The sequence below is a fragment of the Erinaceus europaeus genome, chromosome 4 (genome assembly GCF_950295315.1).
Source record: "Erinaceus europaeus chromosome 4, mEriEur2.1, whole genome shotgun sequence".
In the NCBI taxonomy this organism is placed as follows: domain Eukaryota; kingdom Metazoa; phylum Chordata; class Mammalia; order Eulipotyphla; family Erinaceidae; genus Erinaceus; species Erinaceus europaeus.
The window spans coordinates 66,469,092-66,486,250 of NC_080165.1; the positions used below are offsets into that span (position 1 = coordinate 66,469,092).

Here is a 17,159-nt window from a genome sequence, read left to right on the forward strand (position 1 = left end):
AGATCCTTACGCTGGGTGGACCATATGCTCTTAACCTGCTGCACTACCGCCCGATCCCCCTCTCCTCTTTTTTTTTTCCTTCAAGGTTATCTTTGGGGCTCAGTGCCTGCACTATGAATCCACTGCTCCTGGAAGCCATCTTTTTCCCATTGTTGGTGTTGATGTTGTTGCTATTGGATAGAACAGAGAGAAATTGAGAGAGGAGGGGAAGACAGACAGCAAGAGAGAAAGATAGACACCTGCCGACCTGCTTCACTGCTTGTAAAGGCCCCTCCCCCCATGCAAGTGGGGAGCCTGCGGCTCCAACAGGGATCCTTATGCCAGTACGTGCGTTTAGCATTATGTGCACTTAACGCAGTGCACCACCACCCGACCCCCTGCCTCCCTTTTTTAACTAAAGGGTGAGAGACAGGTAGAGAGAAAGAGACAGAGAGACACCTGTAGCACTACTCCACTGCTTGTGAAGCTTCTCTCCCACCCCCTTCAGGAAAGATTTGAACCCTGGACCTTATGCATGGAAGCATGAGCTCTCTCTATTGCCTGTGCCACCACCTGGCCTCCACTCTTATTCCCTTACTGTGGTACCACCCTTGTCTCCCAGGAAGGGAGCAGGAAGTGGACCACCATCCTATTCAACTGGGTCCTCTGTGTCCTCTCCTCCAAGAAGCTACCTGGAATATTTGTTTCATTATCCTAATTGCTAGCAAACTGGTGACAGTGACAACAGCTTAAATTTTCTGAGTGCTTAAGATGTCTGGACACTTCATGTGAACTGTTTTGTGCAGTCCACATTGTTAAGTGTTTATTTGCTTGCCTGTTTTTACCAAAGCACTGCTCAACTCTGGCTTATTATGTTGCAGGTCTCAGAGCCTCAGGCATGAAAATCGTTTTGCATAGCCATTATGTTTTCTTCCCTGCTTTGCTGTTCCCACTTTATAGGTAGGAGTATTTAGGCCAAGAGTCCTATGAATTATTGAAAACTCATGTATCTAGTGGGGTGATGGACCTGGTATGTGACCTCCTCCAGCACCACCCCCACACTACAGAACTTCAGGACGAAGCTGAGGCCTTAATCCCAACACTGTCACCCCCCACCCACCCCCATAGGCATATGTGGGCTCCAAAGTTTCAGGTGAAAGACTTCAAACCCCAGGTACACCTGTGGCATGAGGCTAATAATAATTAGCACTTGCTGAGTATTTTTGTAGTTCCCACAGCTCATTGCACCCCCACAACAAGACAGTAGAGTAGACAGCCTGATTAGCCCTCTCCCCCTTTGCAGATGAGGCAACTGGAACTCAAAGAAAGGCTCAGGGACTTGCCCAAGGCTGCCTGACTAGTAAGGGCAGAGTCAGGCCCTGAGCCCAGACTGTGAAGCCCCAAAGCCCAGGCACATTTCACAGTTGCAGGTGTCTGGGGAAGCTCACCAACCGCTTCGTCCAACTCAGTGTGCATTTCGACAGGACACAGGGCTTCTACCTCAGAGCGAGGCGCTGGAGGTGAATGTCAGTTCCCATCACCAGAGCTTCGTATCCCATCCCCTCTCCTGATAGCTTTCCTATTCTTTATCCCTCTGGGAGTATGGACCCAAGGTCATTGTGGGGTGCAGAAGGTGGAAGGTCTGGCTTCTGTAATTGCTTCCCTGCTGAACATGGGCTTTGATAGCTTGATCCATACTCCCAGCCTGTCTTTCTTTTTCCCTAGTGGGGTGGAGCTCTGGGAAGCAGGGCTCCAGGACACATAGGTTGGGCTGTCTGCCCAGGGAATTCCGGTTAGTATCATGTTAGCATCTGGAACCTGGTGACTGAAAAAAGAGTTAACCTATAAAGCCAAACACATTGTTGACTAATCATGAACCTAAAGGCTGGAATAGTGCAGATGAAGAGTGTGTGTGGGGGGGTTGTCTCCATTTGTAGATAGCTAGTAGTCCTATTTTAGTTATATTCCAAAGAGCCCATGACTATACTATTATTATTATTATTATTTTCCTGAGCCTGATATCTGATATGCAGGTGGATCCAAGTTATTGTCTGGGGAGATGATGTCATGGCTTCAAAAAAGGACCAGAAAGCTGGATCAGGGAAGAAAGTAACTCCCTAGTATGGGAAAGGTGTGTAAATACTGTTGACTATAAACCCCATCGATTTGATCTGATCTGGGGCCCATATTCATCTTAGGAGCCTATGTGACCTCTGCAACCTTATAGATTTGGGCTCACATTCTGTGATCATGGGTAGGAATGTTCCAAGCTGCCCCAATTTCAGGACTCATCTTCCTCAGGTGAAACATAGAATATAATGTCCAGCCTCCCTTCAGAGGATGGAACATTCTCTACTGTTGTTGATCCATGTTGAGGGCAAGGTCCTATGGGGGCCCACAAAGGGGTCTATTGTGTTGTTCCTGGTAGAGATGACCTGTAATAATGGAGAGAGGGATCTATTCGAGATCTAGGCCCATCATGTCTGTTTGGGAATCTCAGGATTCCCCGACTAGGGCCTCAGCTGATGGGGTGGCCTGATAGTGACTAAAGAGTCATCATTAAAGTATGCCAGTCTCTTGCTTTTATTCAGCTTTTGTAGTCCTTGCTTTGATAAGGATAGCTTTGGAGTGAGAGTGAGGGAAGTATAATAGGAAGTAGGTGAGGAGGGTATCTAAGTCTAAGTAGACACTATTTCATTAGGAACTTAATGGTGTCTTTTTAGGTCTTTCTACTTGCTTGCTGCATATACTGACTCACTGCAGACTATTGTGCACTTTTGCTTTCAGGTATATATTTTGCCCTAACTTATGGATACATGTGTACATATGCCCTATCTCATGGGACCTGGTCTATATCTAGGTTTTGCGGTTTTGTTAGGAAGTGGACCACCCAAAATGGAATTAAGGAGTCCTATGAGAAAGGAAAGGTCTCACCGAGTAATGAGGATGAAGGGTTGACATTGAATGCTTTTCTTTTTTACTTTATAGAGACATCATCAATTTTTTTATTATCATTATCATTTTTTGGATATAGACAGAAATTGAAAGGGAAGGGATGATAGAAAGGGGGAGAGACAGAGAGACATCTACAACACTGCTTCACCATTTATGAAGCTTCCACTTGCAGGTTGGGGTCAGGACTTGTGCACTGTAATGTGTGGACTCTGCCAGGTATGCTAGCACCTGGCCCTTTCTCCCAGGGTTTATTTATTATGAAAGATAATGAGACTCCAAGGTCCCAGGTTCAACCCCTCACACCACCAGAAGCCCTAGCTGAGCAGTGCTCTGTTTGTATGTATGTATGTATGTATGTATGTATGTATGTATGTATGTATGTATGTATGTATGTGTCTGAACACTGCTCAGCTCTGGTTTATGGTGGTAGGTGGGGCTGGGGGTTGAATCTGGGACTTCAGAGCCTCAACATGAAAGTTAGTTGTGTAAATTGCTATGCTATCTCTCCACTGAAGCATCCTTTTCTTTGTTTCTACATTAGATTACTTGTATTTATTAAGTCAGAGAGAGGGGGGGGGAAGTATGACAGAGAGGAGAGAGACAAGTCAGAGCACCACTCTTAAGGGTTCAACTAGAACCTCAGACATGGAAGTCCAGTGCTTTACTAGTTGAGCTATCTCCTCAGTCACCATCCTGGCCCCACTAGACACAGTAGTGTCCCTCAGTTGTGACAATCAACTATTTTTGGCATTTTCAAATATCCCATTGCGGTGGGGGTGTAAACTATCTTCCACCCTCATTGTGAACCACTTCCCTAGACTTAGATGCATGCACATGCCCGAGTCCACACCACACACACACACACACACACACCACACACACACACACACACACACACACTGCATCTGACAGGGAGGACCTGGGAGGGGAGGAAATGGTTACATGAAACCAGATGTTAACCTGGAAAGTATGCAATGGGCTCCACCCTCCCTCCAGCCTGGCTGTGCTTGCCCCAGGGAGGGGATGTTCTCAACCATCTGAGGTTAGTCACTTGGAACCTGGCAGGGGCCCTGGAAGGGGCAGGGCAAGTTGGGGTTCCTGGCTTCCTCCTCCTCCTTCTCCTCCACTTTGGTGTCTTCTCTTCCTTCTTTCTCTCTTCCTTCTGCTCTCTTCCTCCTCCCCCACTTCCTCCTCCCCTCTTCTTCCTCTTCTTCCTCCCTGGCACTGTCCCTCTGCCCCAATTTCTCTGAGAGACTCATCCCTTTGAGGTGATAGACACCCCAGGTCCCTGTGGTAGCAGCTGTGGGTTCAAGCTAGAATGTGGACTGGGACAGATCCAGAGGGGTGTGCTTAAATTCTGGTTCCCACACTAACTAGTCTCCCACCGTGGAACTTGGGCAAGGTTCTTTCTGCCACCTCGTTCACTATATAACTTAAAAAAAATTTTTTTAATATTTATTTAATTTTCCCTTTTGTTGCCCTTGTTTTATTTTGTAGTTATTATTGTTGTTGTTATTGATATTGACGTTGGATAGGACAGAGAAAAATGGAGAGAGGAGGGGAAGACAGAGAGAGGGGGAGAGAAAGACAAGACACCTGCAGACCTGCTTCACCACCTATGAAGTGACTCCCCTGCAGGTGGGGAGCTGGGGGCTCCAACCTGGATTCTTACAGTGGTCCTTGAGCTTTGTGCCACCTGCGCTTAACTTGCTGCGCTACTGCCTGACTCCCATTCACTGTATAACTTAAAAAAGCTTAAATGTCTCTAAACCCCAGTTCCCGTACAAGAAATTGAAACATGGTGTCAACTTGATAGCTCACCTGGGAGGACATCTGCTTTGCTAGGTGCACGACCCAGGTTCAAGCCCCTAGTAGACCACATGGGAGCAATATAATATTGGAGGAAGCTTCAGTGCTGTAGTTAGTATCTCTCTCCTTCTCCCTCTCTCTCTGAAAGAAATCAACCCAGGTCAACAATACTATAGTAACAATAGACAAACAAAAGCCAAAAATGAATAACATCTCAAACAGCTGTTAAAAACTTTGCAGAGCAGGCAGAGAGACAGCACAATATAACTTGCGTGCCTGAAAACACTTAACTTCTGTCACCCCTGACACCAGTTTCCTGAACCTGAGGTGCAGGGTCCTGGTGGCCAAGATTGAAGGGTGGTTCAGAGAGCATCACACTTATATATTCATGGTCCCATGAACCCCGCCCCCACCACCATCACCATGGCAGGAGGACCAGGGCACCATATCCTCAGCATCATACTTAATACAGAGAAACTCCAGTCACTTCTGTGGCCCAGAATAGGGAGGGTTCTGCAGGGCCAGCCTGTCAGCCTCAACATTGAGAATCAGAACATCGACACAGTGTCTGTGTGGTAGTGCAACACTCACTTACGTATTACCCCATGTGTTCATTACCAGGTTCAAGACCCCAGTTCCCACCTGCAGTGGGGAAGCTTCACAAGCAATGAAGCAATGTCACTAATGATAATGGTGATGGATGGAAAAAGGCCACAATAGAGTCATGTAGGCATCAAATCCCAGAGATAATCCTGGTAGGGGGAAAAAGAAAAACCTGCCCTCAAAGGCATTAGCAATACTGAGAGATATTTTTGGACTGTCATAACTGGGAGAGGGTAGTGTAGAGTGACAAGGGGCCATGGCTCCTGTTAAACATCCTTGCATGAACAAGACAGCCCTGCTACACAGAATCAGCCTGCACAGAATGTCCAGGGTGCCGAGGCTAGGACATCCTGCTCTACAGGACCTTATATTGCTATCCATGCACCTGTGCGCACACTCAGGTTCTGACCAGCAAAGAGCCTTGAATGTATGGATGGATCAGTAGTGTCCCATGCTCAGCTCTCAAAAATCTGCAGCCTCAAACAAAGCCCAACATCCCTGAGCCAGCCTCCAGCATCCACACCCCACAGCACCCCCGCCAGCCTGGGAAGTTAAGCTGCCCCCACCCCTCCAGTCCGCTGCTCACCTGCTGCCAAGCACTCCTGTCAGGGGCTCAGCTATCCGACAGAAGAGGGCAGGCATGAGTCAGCTCCATCCCCCCAGCGCCTTGGCCACAGGGCATGGGGTGTGGACCCAGGATCTGTCAGGTCTGGCCCAAATCCTAGCCTGGCTCCTTACCTCAGTACGTGACTAATCCCTTGACTTCAGTTCTCTCAAGGAGAACCATGGCTCATGATAATGGCTTCCTCCAAGGGTTAATGTGAGGATTAGAAGAGATGATGCACTTAATGAGTTTGGTGCTGGGTGGTGAGAAATAATGCTTGGGCCAGGGAAATTACGCAGCTGTTTACAAGACGCTGGTCCACATGCCTGAGGCACCACAGGTCCCAGGTTCAGTGCCAGTGCCACCACAAGTCAGAACTGAGTAGTAGTTGGCTCTGGTGAAAAGACAATAAATTAATTGAAAAAACCAAAGATGCTTCATAATCACTGTCATAGTTAATCTCTGATGCTTGCCACTCTGTTTTTACTTATTATTATTATTTGCTTTTATTTTTATTATCTTTATTTATTGGATAGAGACAGCCAGAAATCAAGAGGGTAGGGGGAGATAAGGATAGAGGAAAAGAGACACCAGCACTGCTTCACCACTTTTAAAGCTTTCCCACTGCAAAAGTAGGGACCTAGGGCTTGAACCCAGGTCCTTGAGCACTGTAACATGTATGCTCAACCAGGTGCACCACCACTCAGCTCCTCTTATTGTTATTTTAAAACATTTTAATAATTAAAATTTTTATTAGGGGATTAATGGTTTATAGTAATTACAGTTATGGCTACATGTGTAAATTTTCTCAGTTTTCTGCAAAACACTCTCACACTCAGCCTAAGTCCACCTCCACCATCATGAACAGGACCTGAAAGTCAACACACACATGCTCAGAGTCCTTTACTTTGGTACATTACACCAAACCCAGTCCAAGTTCTACTTTATGTTTTGCTTTTTTGTTCTTATCCCTCAACTTTGTGTGTGTGTGTGTATATATATATCATCAATCAGCATTCTTAGTCACTCATCTGTTGCTGGACACCTAGGTTGCTTCCAGGGTTTGGCTCTGACAAATTGTGCTACTATGAACATAGTTATACACAGATCTTTTGGTTGGGTATGTTTGATTCCATAGAATATATCTTCAGGAGGAAGTCGGTTGGTAGCGCACATGGTGCAAAGCCTAAGGACTGGCTCAAGGATCCCGGTTCGAGCTCCCCACTCCCCACCTGCAGGGGAGTTGCTTCACAGGCGATGTCTTTCTCTCCCCCTCTGTCTTCCCTCCTGTCTCCAGTACTCTCTATCCTATCTAATAACGACAACATCAATAACTACAAAAAACAATGGCAACAAAAGGGAAAATATTAAAAATTTTTAAAAAATATATCTTCAGGAAAGGAATTGCCAGGTCAAAGAGTAGGTCCATTTATAGTTTTCTGAGAGTTCTCCAGACTGCTTTCTACAGGGGCTGGACCAATTGACATTCCCACCAGCAATGCAGGAGGGTTCCTTTGCCCCCATATCTCTCTAGCATTTGTTGCTGCTACCTTTTCTGACATATGACATTCTCACAAGAGTGAAGTAATATGTCATTGTTGTCCTTATTTGCATTTCTCTGACAATCAATGACTTGGAGCATTTTTTTTTTTCATGTCTGTTGGCCTTTTGAATCTCTTCTTAGCCTGTTCATATCTTCTTCCCATGTTTGATGGGGTCACTTGTTTGTTTTGTTGATGAGTTTGGTAAGCTCTTTATATATTTTGGTGATTAACCCTTTGTCTGATGTATGGCATGTAAAGATCTTCTCCCATTCTGTAAGGAGTCTCTTTGGGTGGTGGTTTCTTTAGCTGTGCAGAAGCTTTTAATTTGGTATAGTCCCATTGGTTTATTTTTGCTTTAGTCTTCCTTACAATTGGATTTTTTTATTATTATCTTTATTTATTAATTGGATAGAGACAGCCAGAAATAGAGAGGGAAGGGGGTGATAGGGAGAGAGAAAGATAAGAGAGACACCTGCAACAGTACTTCACCACTCGCAAAGCTTTCCCTGTGCAAATGGGAGCCAGGGGCTTGAAGCTGGTCCTTGTAGCATGTGCACTCAACCAGGTGCACCACCACCCAGCCCCTGCAATCCGATTTGTATCACTGAAGATTCCTATAAAATTTTGATGGAAAAAAAGGGCTGGTAATATTTTCCTCTAAACATTTGATAGTTTCTGGTCTAACATTCAAGTCCTTGATCTATTTAGAGTTTAATTTTGTGTGTGATAAAATGTGGTGGTTCAGTTTCATTCTTCTGCACATTTCAATCCAATTTTCCCAGCACTATTTGTTGAAGAGACTCTCCTTTCTTCATTTAATTGTTTGGGCCCTCTTATCAAAAATTAGATGTTCATATGTGTGGTATTTATTTTTAATGAAAGAGAGATATAGAAAGATACATTTAGAAAGACAGAGACCAGAGCACTGCTCAGCTCTGATTTATGCTGGGAGTTGAACCTGAAGCTCAGTGCCTGAGGCATGAAAGCTGTTTGCACAACCATTATATTGTCTTCCAGGCCTATTATTATTTTGTTTTTATTGACACCAGGATTATCACTGGGGTTCAGTGCCTACACAGCAAATTCATGCCTTCAGGTGGCCACCATCCCTCCCCCCTCTTTTATTTGATAAGACAGAGAGGGGAGGGAGAAATAAAGAGTGGAAGGGAGAGAAAAATACAACTGCATGTCCAACAACAGATGAGTGGCTGAGTAAGTTGTGGTCTATATACACAATGGAATACTACTCAGCTGTGAAAAATGGTGACTTCACCTTCTTCACCTCATCTTGGATGGAGCTTGAGCGAATCATGTTACGTGAGCTCAGCCAGAAAGGTAAGGGAGAATATGGGATGATCTCACTCATAGACAGAAGTTGGAAAGAACGGAAGGGAAAACACAAAGCAGAACTTGGACTGTAGTTAGTGTACTGCACCAAAGTAAGACTCTGGGTTGGGGGGAGGGTTCAGGTCCTGGAACATGATGGCAGAGGGGGACCTCGTGAGGGTTGAATTGTTATGTGGAACACTGAGAAGTGTTACACATGTACAAACTGTTATATTTTACTGTTGACTGTAAACCATTAATCCCCCAATAAAGAAATTAAAAGAAAAATACACCTGCAGCACTGCTTCACCACTTATGAAGCTTCCCCCATACAGGTGGGGAGCAGGAGCTTGACTCCATGTCCTTATACATTGAAATGTATGTTCTCAACTGGGTGTACTAACACCCAGCCCTGTCCCTCTGTGTGTTTTTTAAAAATACATGTTTTATTTATTTGAGGTTGAGCTTTTTAGGACAGAAAGAAAGAGGAGCCAGGGTACCACTTAGGTAAATGCAGCACCAGGGATCAAACCTGCATGTTCAGGCACACAAGCCCTGCACTCTACCAGCTGAGCTATTTCCTCCACCTGCCCCTCTGCTTCTAATCCCATGTCCCATGTACCCTGAAAATAAATGCCTGGGAAGGCTGTTCACCCCTTGTCTAGTGTGACCGTGAGCAATGCCTCAGAAACGCAGAGGTGACTAAGAAACAGACCTGGCAACTAGGCACAACTTAAAGACGACACTGGGATGTTAGCAGGGGCCAGGAAGGGGAATGGATTGGGGCTGGGATGAGGCAATATAAGGAAGCACTCCCTGTGCCTTCTTAAATTTTATGCACTAGCCTCACCCTAGTCCCAGCTCAGCAAAGAACTATGTCCCACAAGGAGAACCTGAAGGCACAGAAGGGGGTGAGGTGGGGGCAGAGGCCAGCCACAGAGGCTTCCAGGAGGAGGTAGATTGGAAACTTAGAAGTATTTGGAAAGTAAAACTGAGTAGGTACCTGTAGGAGCAAAGGCTGCCTTGGAGGAAAGCTCTGGACAAGCTAGAGCTGGGTAAAGAGTTTGTAAATGAAACATCTTTATTTCAGCTAATCTTTTTTTTTTTTTCCAGTTAATCTTTTTAATCTTTTTGTCTCTTAGAATGACTATTAGTACTCAGTGCCTACGTGATAAACAACTCCACTGGTCCTGGTGGCCATTTCTTTCTTTCTTCCTTCCTTTCTTTCTTTCTTTCTTTCTTTCTTTTCTTATAGAGACAGAGAACTAAGGAAAGAGGAAGGGAAGAGAGGAAGAGAAAGAGAAACACCTGAATCACTGCTTCATTGAAACATCCTGTACCCCACAGGCGGGAACTAGGGACTTGAACCCAGGATCTCACTCAAAGATCACTCATTATGACTTGAGTATCAGCACCAGGGAGGATGATGATGACAATGATGCTGATGATTTTTTGTAAGATGACAAGGACTCAACTTGCAGTTACTCTGCAGTTTGGGGTTTCATCCCAGTTCTCTCAGGCTTAGAGGGCTACAAGGTGGGCAGAACAGAACTAGGTCTTTTAAAAATTAATTTTATATATTTACTATTATTATTATTACCAGAGCATTCTCAGTTTTGGCTTACAGTTGTACTGGGGAGTGAACCTGGGACCACCTTACCTTTTAGGTAGTGCTAGCTTGGTTATGAAGGTTCCTTGCAAAGTGGTCATCAACTGCCTGAGAGATGGTGTGGGGGTTCAGAGGTAAACTACATAGTCTGGTCACAGGACGGTCTAGGAGGACAGTGACAAAGGAGTAAATAAGTATTGCCTCAGTGTAATAGAAGTGACAATGGGGAGTTCTTGGGGAGGGTGGACCTTGTCATCAGTCACCTCCACAGCTAGGAGTGGTTGGAGAGAACAGGTGGTGTTGGGTGGGAGACCCAACTTGTCACAATGAGAGAGGTTCTAAAATAGAATGAATTGGCTGGTTGGAAAGGAAACCATTTCTTACTAGAATCTTATTTGATTGAACTGACACTTATTGAGCACTCACTATATGCTTTGGTCTGGAGTAACAGAAGAAATAGGATGTCAGTAGCTGCCATGTCAAGGGTCAGGGTAAGAGAGTCCTGCCCTTGGGCTGTTGGCAGCCAAATGTGAAAGACAGATGTATGTGCCCTGCTGAGCAGGAAGCGGGGAGGAGCTAGGCTGGGGAGAGAGCTGAGCGAAGGTACAGAGGCACTGAGGCCTGGAAGTCCCCAGTGTGAGCCAGGAGCAATAAGCAAGGGTATGGTTATGGTTAGATCTCAGGGTGGTGGGAGGCCATCCTTAAAGGCGTGGCTTTCCAGGAGCAGTGGGCTTTATTTTCCAGGTGGTAGAGAGTCCTGAAAGAGGAGAGTTGTGAGAACTGACCATTAAGAGAAAGACATTATTAATTGGGTGAGTATGAAGCATTGGCTGAAAAGGCAAGAGGGCCAGTAGCAGGAAGAGTCAGTGAATAGAAAACTTGAGGCGGGGGACAGGTGACAGCACACCAGGCTAAGCGCTCATAATACTAAGTGCAAGCACAGGCGCAGAGATCCCAGTTTGAGGCCCCAGCTCCCCACCTGCAGGGGGGTGGCTTCACAAGCGATGAAGCAGGTCTGCAGGTGTCTATCTTTCTCTTCCCCTCTTTATCTCCCCCTTCTTTCTCAATTTCTCTCTGTTCTATCCGGTAAAATGGAAAAAATGCCTTCCAGGAACAGTGGATTTGTAGTGCCAGCACCCAGCCCCAGCAATAACTCTGGAGGCAAACAAACACAAAAACAAACAAACAAAAAACTGGAGACACACTTGGTTGAGTCCACAATTACCATGTATGAGGACCTAGGTTTGAAACCCTGGCCATCACCTGCTGAGGGAAGCTTCAGGAATGGTAAAGCAGGGTTGCAAGTCTCTCTCTGTCTCCCCTTTCCTCTCTTACCCTGTTTATCTGCCTCTATCTTAATTAAAGAAGAAAGAGAGAGGAAGGAAGAAAGAAAGAGAGAATGAGGGGATCGGGCGGTAGCAAAACGGGTTAAGTGCACGTAGCGCAAAGCGCAAGGACTGGCATAAGAATCCCGGTTTGAACCCCTGGCTCCCCACCCACAGGGGAGTTGTGGTGAAGCAGGTCTGCAGGTGTCTGTCTTTCTCTCCCCCTCTCTGTCTTCCCCTCCTCTCTCGATTTCTCTCTGTCCTATCCAACAATGAACAACTTCAACAACAACAATAACCACAACAAGGGCAACAAAAGGTGAAAAAATGGCCTCCAGGAGCAGTGTTTTCATGGTGCAGGCACTGAGCCCCAGAAATAACCCTGGAGGCAAAAAAAGAGAGAAAATGAAAGGAAGAAAGGAGGGAAGGAAGGAAGAAAGAAAGAAAGAAAGAGAGAAGGAAAGAAAGAAAGAAAGAAAGAAAGAAAAAGTTGTCATTGGGAGTGGTGGATTTGTAATACAGGCAGAGTCCCGACAATATGCCTGGTGGAAAAATAATTTTAAAAAGTGGGGGGAAGAAGAAGGGAGGGGAAGAAGGAAAAAAGGAGAAAGAGAGAGAGAGAGAGAGATGGAGGGAGCCTGAAGGGGAGAGAGAAGGAGGGCTGGTGGGGGTAGGTAGGGAAAGGAGAGTCAGATGAAAGTCAAGTGGCAGGCTGGTTAGATTGGGGGGGCATTCTAGGGGACTTAAGGATGACATCTCCCCCACTCTTAGGCCCCAGACTCCTAGCTGGTCAGTGCCTCTGTTTGACTCATTCATTCATTTATTTATATGACAGGACAGAGAGATAAATTGAGAGGGGAGGGGCACATAGAGAGGGAGAAAGAGACCTGCAACACTGCTTAACTACTTGTGAAGGTCCCCCCCTGCAGGTGGGCACTGGGGGCTTCAACCTGGATCCTTATGCATGATAACATATATCCTCTGCCAGGTGTGCCACCACCTGGCCTCCTGGTCAGTGCTTCTGACAGCTGGGTCAAGGTCAGCATGAGAGAGGGTCCAGGCTAAAGGACCTTGAAGCTATGTTGCAGGGTGATTCTGTGACCCCCGTTTCTTCTTCCCTGCCCTGGTATGAGCAGCCAGGAAGCCAGGCCAATGCTCCAGCTGTCTTTTGCTCTCCTTTCCCCAGGACTCAAGAAAGCCTTCAGCACCCAGCCATAAGCCGAAGCCACTGAGCAGAAAGGCGAAGACACCACAACCTACTCTGTCCAGGTCATGGAAGCAGGACCGTGAGCAGACTCTGGCAGCAGCCTATGTGCCAGTGGTGTTGGACCCCAGGGGGCTGAACCCGGACAAGCTCAAATTCAACTTCTACACCTCCCAGTACTCCAACTCCCTCAGCCCATTCTATACCTTGCAGAAGCCCACCTGCGGCTATCTGTACTGCCGGGACACTGACCACAGCCGCAAGGTCTTTGATGTGCCACCTGCCAACCAGATCATGTGGCGTTTCTAGGTGTGTGCCAGTCACAAGTGTCCCAGCCTGCTCCCCTGTCCCCTCTGTCTTCACTGTCCCAGGTCCCAGAGGGGAAGGGCATCTCACTTGAGGAGGAACTGATGGTGCCCAGGCTGGGGACACTGCACCAGACTCACTGTCAACTGAGATAAAAGGAAACCTTTCTTCTCTGCAGAGATAAAAGTTTGTCCTTCCTTTCACTGACACCTGCCTGAGTGGCTATGCATAGGTTAACTGAGGCTGTAGGAATTGTGTGTAACAAGGTTATGTCCAGAGGTATCTAAAGACTGGGAAGAATGTGCATTTATTTATTTGCATTTATTTATTGTTTGTCAGAGAGAGAGAGAGAGAGAAACCACAGCACCAAAGCTTCCTTCATTGTAGTGAGGGCCCGGCTCAGATCTGGTCCATGTATATGGCAAAATACTATCCAAGTGAAGTATTTCACTGGTCCAGGACTTGCTTCTTAGTCCCCTGTCCCTAAGAGGAACTCCAGCCCTCCTTCAGAGGCTGAGTCCCAGGCAAAGGCCATACTAGCCACGTCCAGGCCACTGTTCACCCTGAACTCTCCCCATGGTCCATCCTTCACCGTCCCTCCAAGGACTGGAAAGGTACATTGGCTGGCCACCATGAGCCTGTTCTCTTGCTGGAATCTCTTTCCTGGGGTTTCAGCAGCCTGGAGAATGGGAAGTCAGTGCAGAGGATGAATTCTGTCTGAAGGGGGTTGCCTCTGCACCCTAGCTTTATACAACAGCCCTTTCTTTCTTCCTCTCTTCCTTTCTTTCTTTCTTTCTTTCTTTCTTTCTTTCTTCCATTCTTTATTTCTTCCTCCCTTTCTTTCTTTCTTTCCTTCCTTTTCTCTCTCTCTCTCTCTCTCTCTCTCTCTCTCCTCTAGAATTATTGCTGGGGCTTGGTGCCTGCACTCTAAATCTACTGGCAGCCGTCTTTTTTCCCATTGTTGTTGTTGGATAGGACAAAGAGAAATTGAGAGAGGAGGGATAGATAGACTTGGGGAGAGAAAGACAGACACCTGCAGACATATTTCACCACTTGTGAAGTGACCCCCCTGCAAGTGGGGAGCCAGGGGCTTGAACCAAGATTCTTGCTCAGGTCCTTGTGCTTTGCACTACATGTACTTAACCCGGTGTGCTACCGCCCAGCCCCGCCATTTCTTTAAACAAGAAAAAAGATTTATTTTGTTTGTTGCCTATAGGAGAACATTTTACATGAGCCAGACAGAAGACGAGAGGAAGTGAGAGACATGCCAAAACACTGCTTTGGTGCACATAGTCCCAGAGATTGAACCGGGAACCTCAGGTGTGAGAGTCCAGCACTGTACCAGTTGAGCTATTTCTTCAGGCACAGAGCCATCCTTGTTTGACTTGGTGTGTGTTGATGTGATATAGGTTCCACAGCTTGTTTCTCTTCTGGCCCTCTAAGAACTGACTCTGAGGCTAGTCAGGGTCCTGAGCTCTGGATCATAGAAAATGAGGGTGAAGGCAAAGGACGCTTGACTGACAGTGGTAGCCTGAGAGTCACTAGTCATTGCCAGCCAGGAGTGAGGAGCCTGCTAGGACTTGCTGTGAGAGCTGATAGTGGTGTCTCCTGGGAGTCTTGCAGGTAGTGAGTTCATGATGGGAAACTGAAGTGGGCTGTAGGGGGGAGGGTTTACATTATGGAAACGAGCCAACCTGCAAACTGGGGGCACTGTTACAGGAAGTCATTGTTATACTTACCAGCACACTATAGGGAATCCAGCCAGGTTCTGGAATCTGGGAATCACATCTCCTTCTAGGTGGGGGACATACTCAGTGGTGCAGGCTTGCAGAGCACCAAAGGTTGGGGCTGGTGTAGGATGACCAAACCGGAGGTCTGAGGGCGCCTCAAACACTGACCAGGTATCCCTGGACGCCTTTCTCCAAAAAAGGTGATGGTAAGTAGGAAGGACCTGCTAAAAGTTACCCTAAGAGCACAAGGACTGGCACAAGGATCCCAGTTGGAGTCCCCGGCTCCCCACCTGCACGAGAGTCGCTTCACAAGTGGTGAAGCAGGTCTGCAGGTGTCTATCTTTCTCTCCCCCCTCTCAGTTTTCCTCTCCCCTCTCAATTTCTCTCTGTCCTATCCAAAAACAATGACAACAGCAATGACAACAACAATAACAACAAGGGCAACAACATGAGTGGGGAAATAGCCTTCAGGAGCAGTGGATTCGTAGTACAGGCACCAAGCCTCAGCGATAACCCTGGAGGCAAAAGAAAAGAAAAAAAAAGTTAACCTAAGAGAGTGGAGACCTAGCCTTTCTGTTACAGTCTATCTCTGTCTCTCTTTCTGGAGAGGGTTTCATGCATGCATGAAGAGAGAGATAAAGGGAGAGACATTATAGTACCAGAGCTTCCGTAGTTCCATAGCACTTGCCATTTGGTGCCAAAGTTAGAAGGGCAGGTGGGGGAGCCATTTGTGGCTGCTGCTTTAAAAAACTTTTTTTTGCCTCCAGGGTTATCACTGGGGCTAGGTGCCCGCACTACTAATCCGTTGATCCTGGAGGCCACTTTCCCCAATTTGCTGCCCTTGTTGTTGATGTTATTGTTGCCATTGCCGCTGCTGCTGTTGTTGGATAGGACAGAGAAATGGAGAGAAGAGGGGAAGACAGAGAGGGAGAGAGCATAGACACCTGCAGACCTGCTTCACTTCTTGTGAAGTGAGCCCCCCTACAGGTGGGGGGAAAAAACTTGTTTTATATCGTCACCAGAATTACTTACTACTGGGGCTTAATGACTTCACTGTGGCTAAATGACTTCACTGCTCCCAATGATAATTTTTTAACAGAGAGTGAAAGAGAGGGAGAGACAGGAGAGACATGTGCAGCACTGTTCCACTGTCTGTGACGCTTCCCCTGGTGCAGGTGGGATCTGACATTTAACCTGAGTCCTTGTGCATAGTGGCGTGTGTGTCCTTCTAGGTAAGCCACTGCCTGACCACCTAGCTGAGCCAGTTGCTTCCTTTAAAAATTTATTTATAATCTTTTTATACCAGAACACTGCTCAGCTATGGCTTATGGTGGTGCTAGAGGATATACCTGGGACCTGTGGTACCTCAGGCCTGAAAGTCCTTTTGCATAACCATTATGAAAAATTACTGAGAAACATGGAGAACCAGAGCATTACTCTGGACATAGGGACTGAACTCAGGACTTCATGCTTGAGAGCCTAATGCCTTAGCCACTGGGCTATCTCCTGGGCCACTCTCCACCAGTTCTATTTCCTCCCCACCTGCTTGCACTTTTGCCCTCAAGGAACCCAACCTCCTTAGCTGCAGAGTCCTGTGGCTGGGGTAAATTTTCTCTCTCAGTACAATGTCCATGTCCTCCTGCCCCTTGAAAGGGGCTGGGTTTCACCTTTCTGCACTCTAGTAAGTCAGTGCCCTCTTTTTCACCTGCCCTCTGCTTTCCAATTTTTCATTAGAGGCACTCAGCAGCTGTAGTCTTTCCCTTTGTCCCTGCACATTTGTGGCTTTGAGACATGTAATATTGCTGTTTGCTGAGGGTTTTGAAACAGATGAATGTGAATCATCAGTCTGTGTGAGCAAACATTAGATAACAGCCAGCTGACATATTTGTTGAACACAACAGGTCTGTGGGCTGCAAAAAGGGATAAAAGCCTCCTCTGCTCTATGTGACTTGAGAGACAGCCTGGAGTTGGGAGGTGGGGGACAGCATTCTCACTCTCCCAAATGCAGCCTACTCCTTTCCCCTAGAGAATGGTCTCCCCCTCGAGGCTCACTTTGGTAGGGCAGAGAAAGCTTCTAGGAACTTTTATTTTATTTTTGCCTCCAGGGCTATTACTAGGGCTCAGTGCTTGCACAACAAATCCACTTCTTTTGGAGGCCATTTTCC

General features: G+C 46.7%; 1 protein-coding gene across 2 annotated transcripts in view; it reads left to right on the forward strand.

The window, feature by feature from the left end:
- The window catches only part of CIMIP3 (ciliary microtubule inner protein 3), a 38,958-nt gene extending 25,487 nt beyond the window's left edge, over positions 1-13,471 (forward strand). For both annotated transcript variants that reach the window (XM_060189824.1, XM_060189825.1), the window contains one exon: positions 12,941-13,471. In XM_060189824.1, coding sequence (XP_060045807.1) covers positions 12,941-13,267 — 327 coding nt within the window. In that variant the 3' untranslated portion in view covers positions 13,268-13,471. The remainder of the gene's footprint in view (positions 1-12,940) is intronic.
- The last annotated feature ends 3,688 nt before the right edge of the window (positions 13,472-17,159 follow it).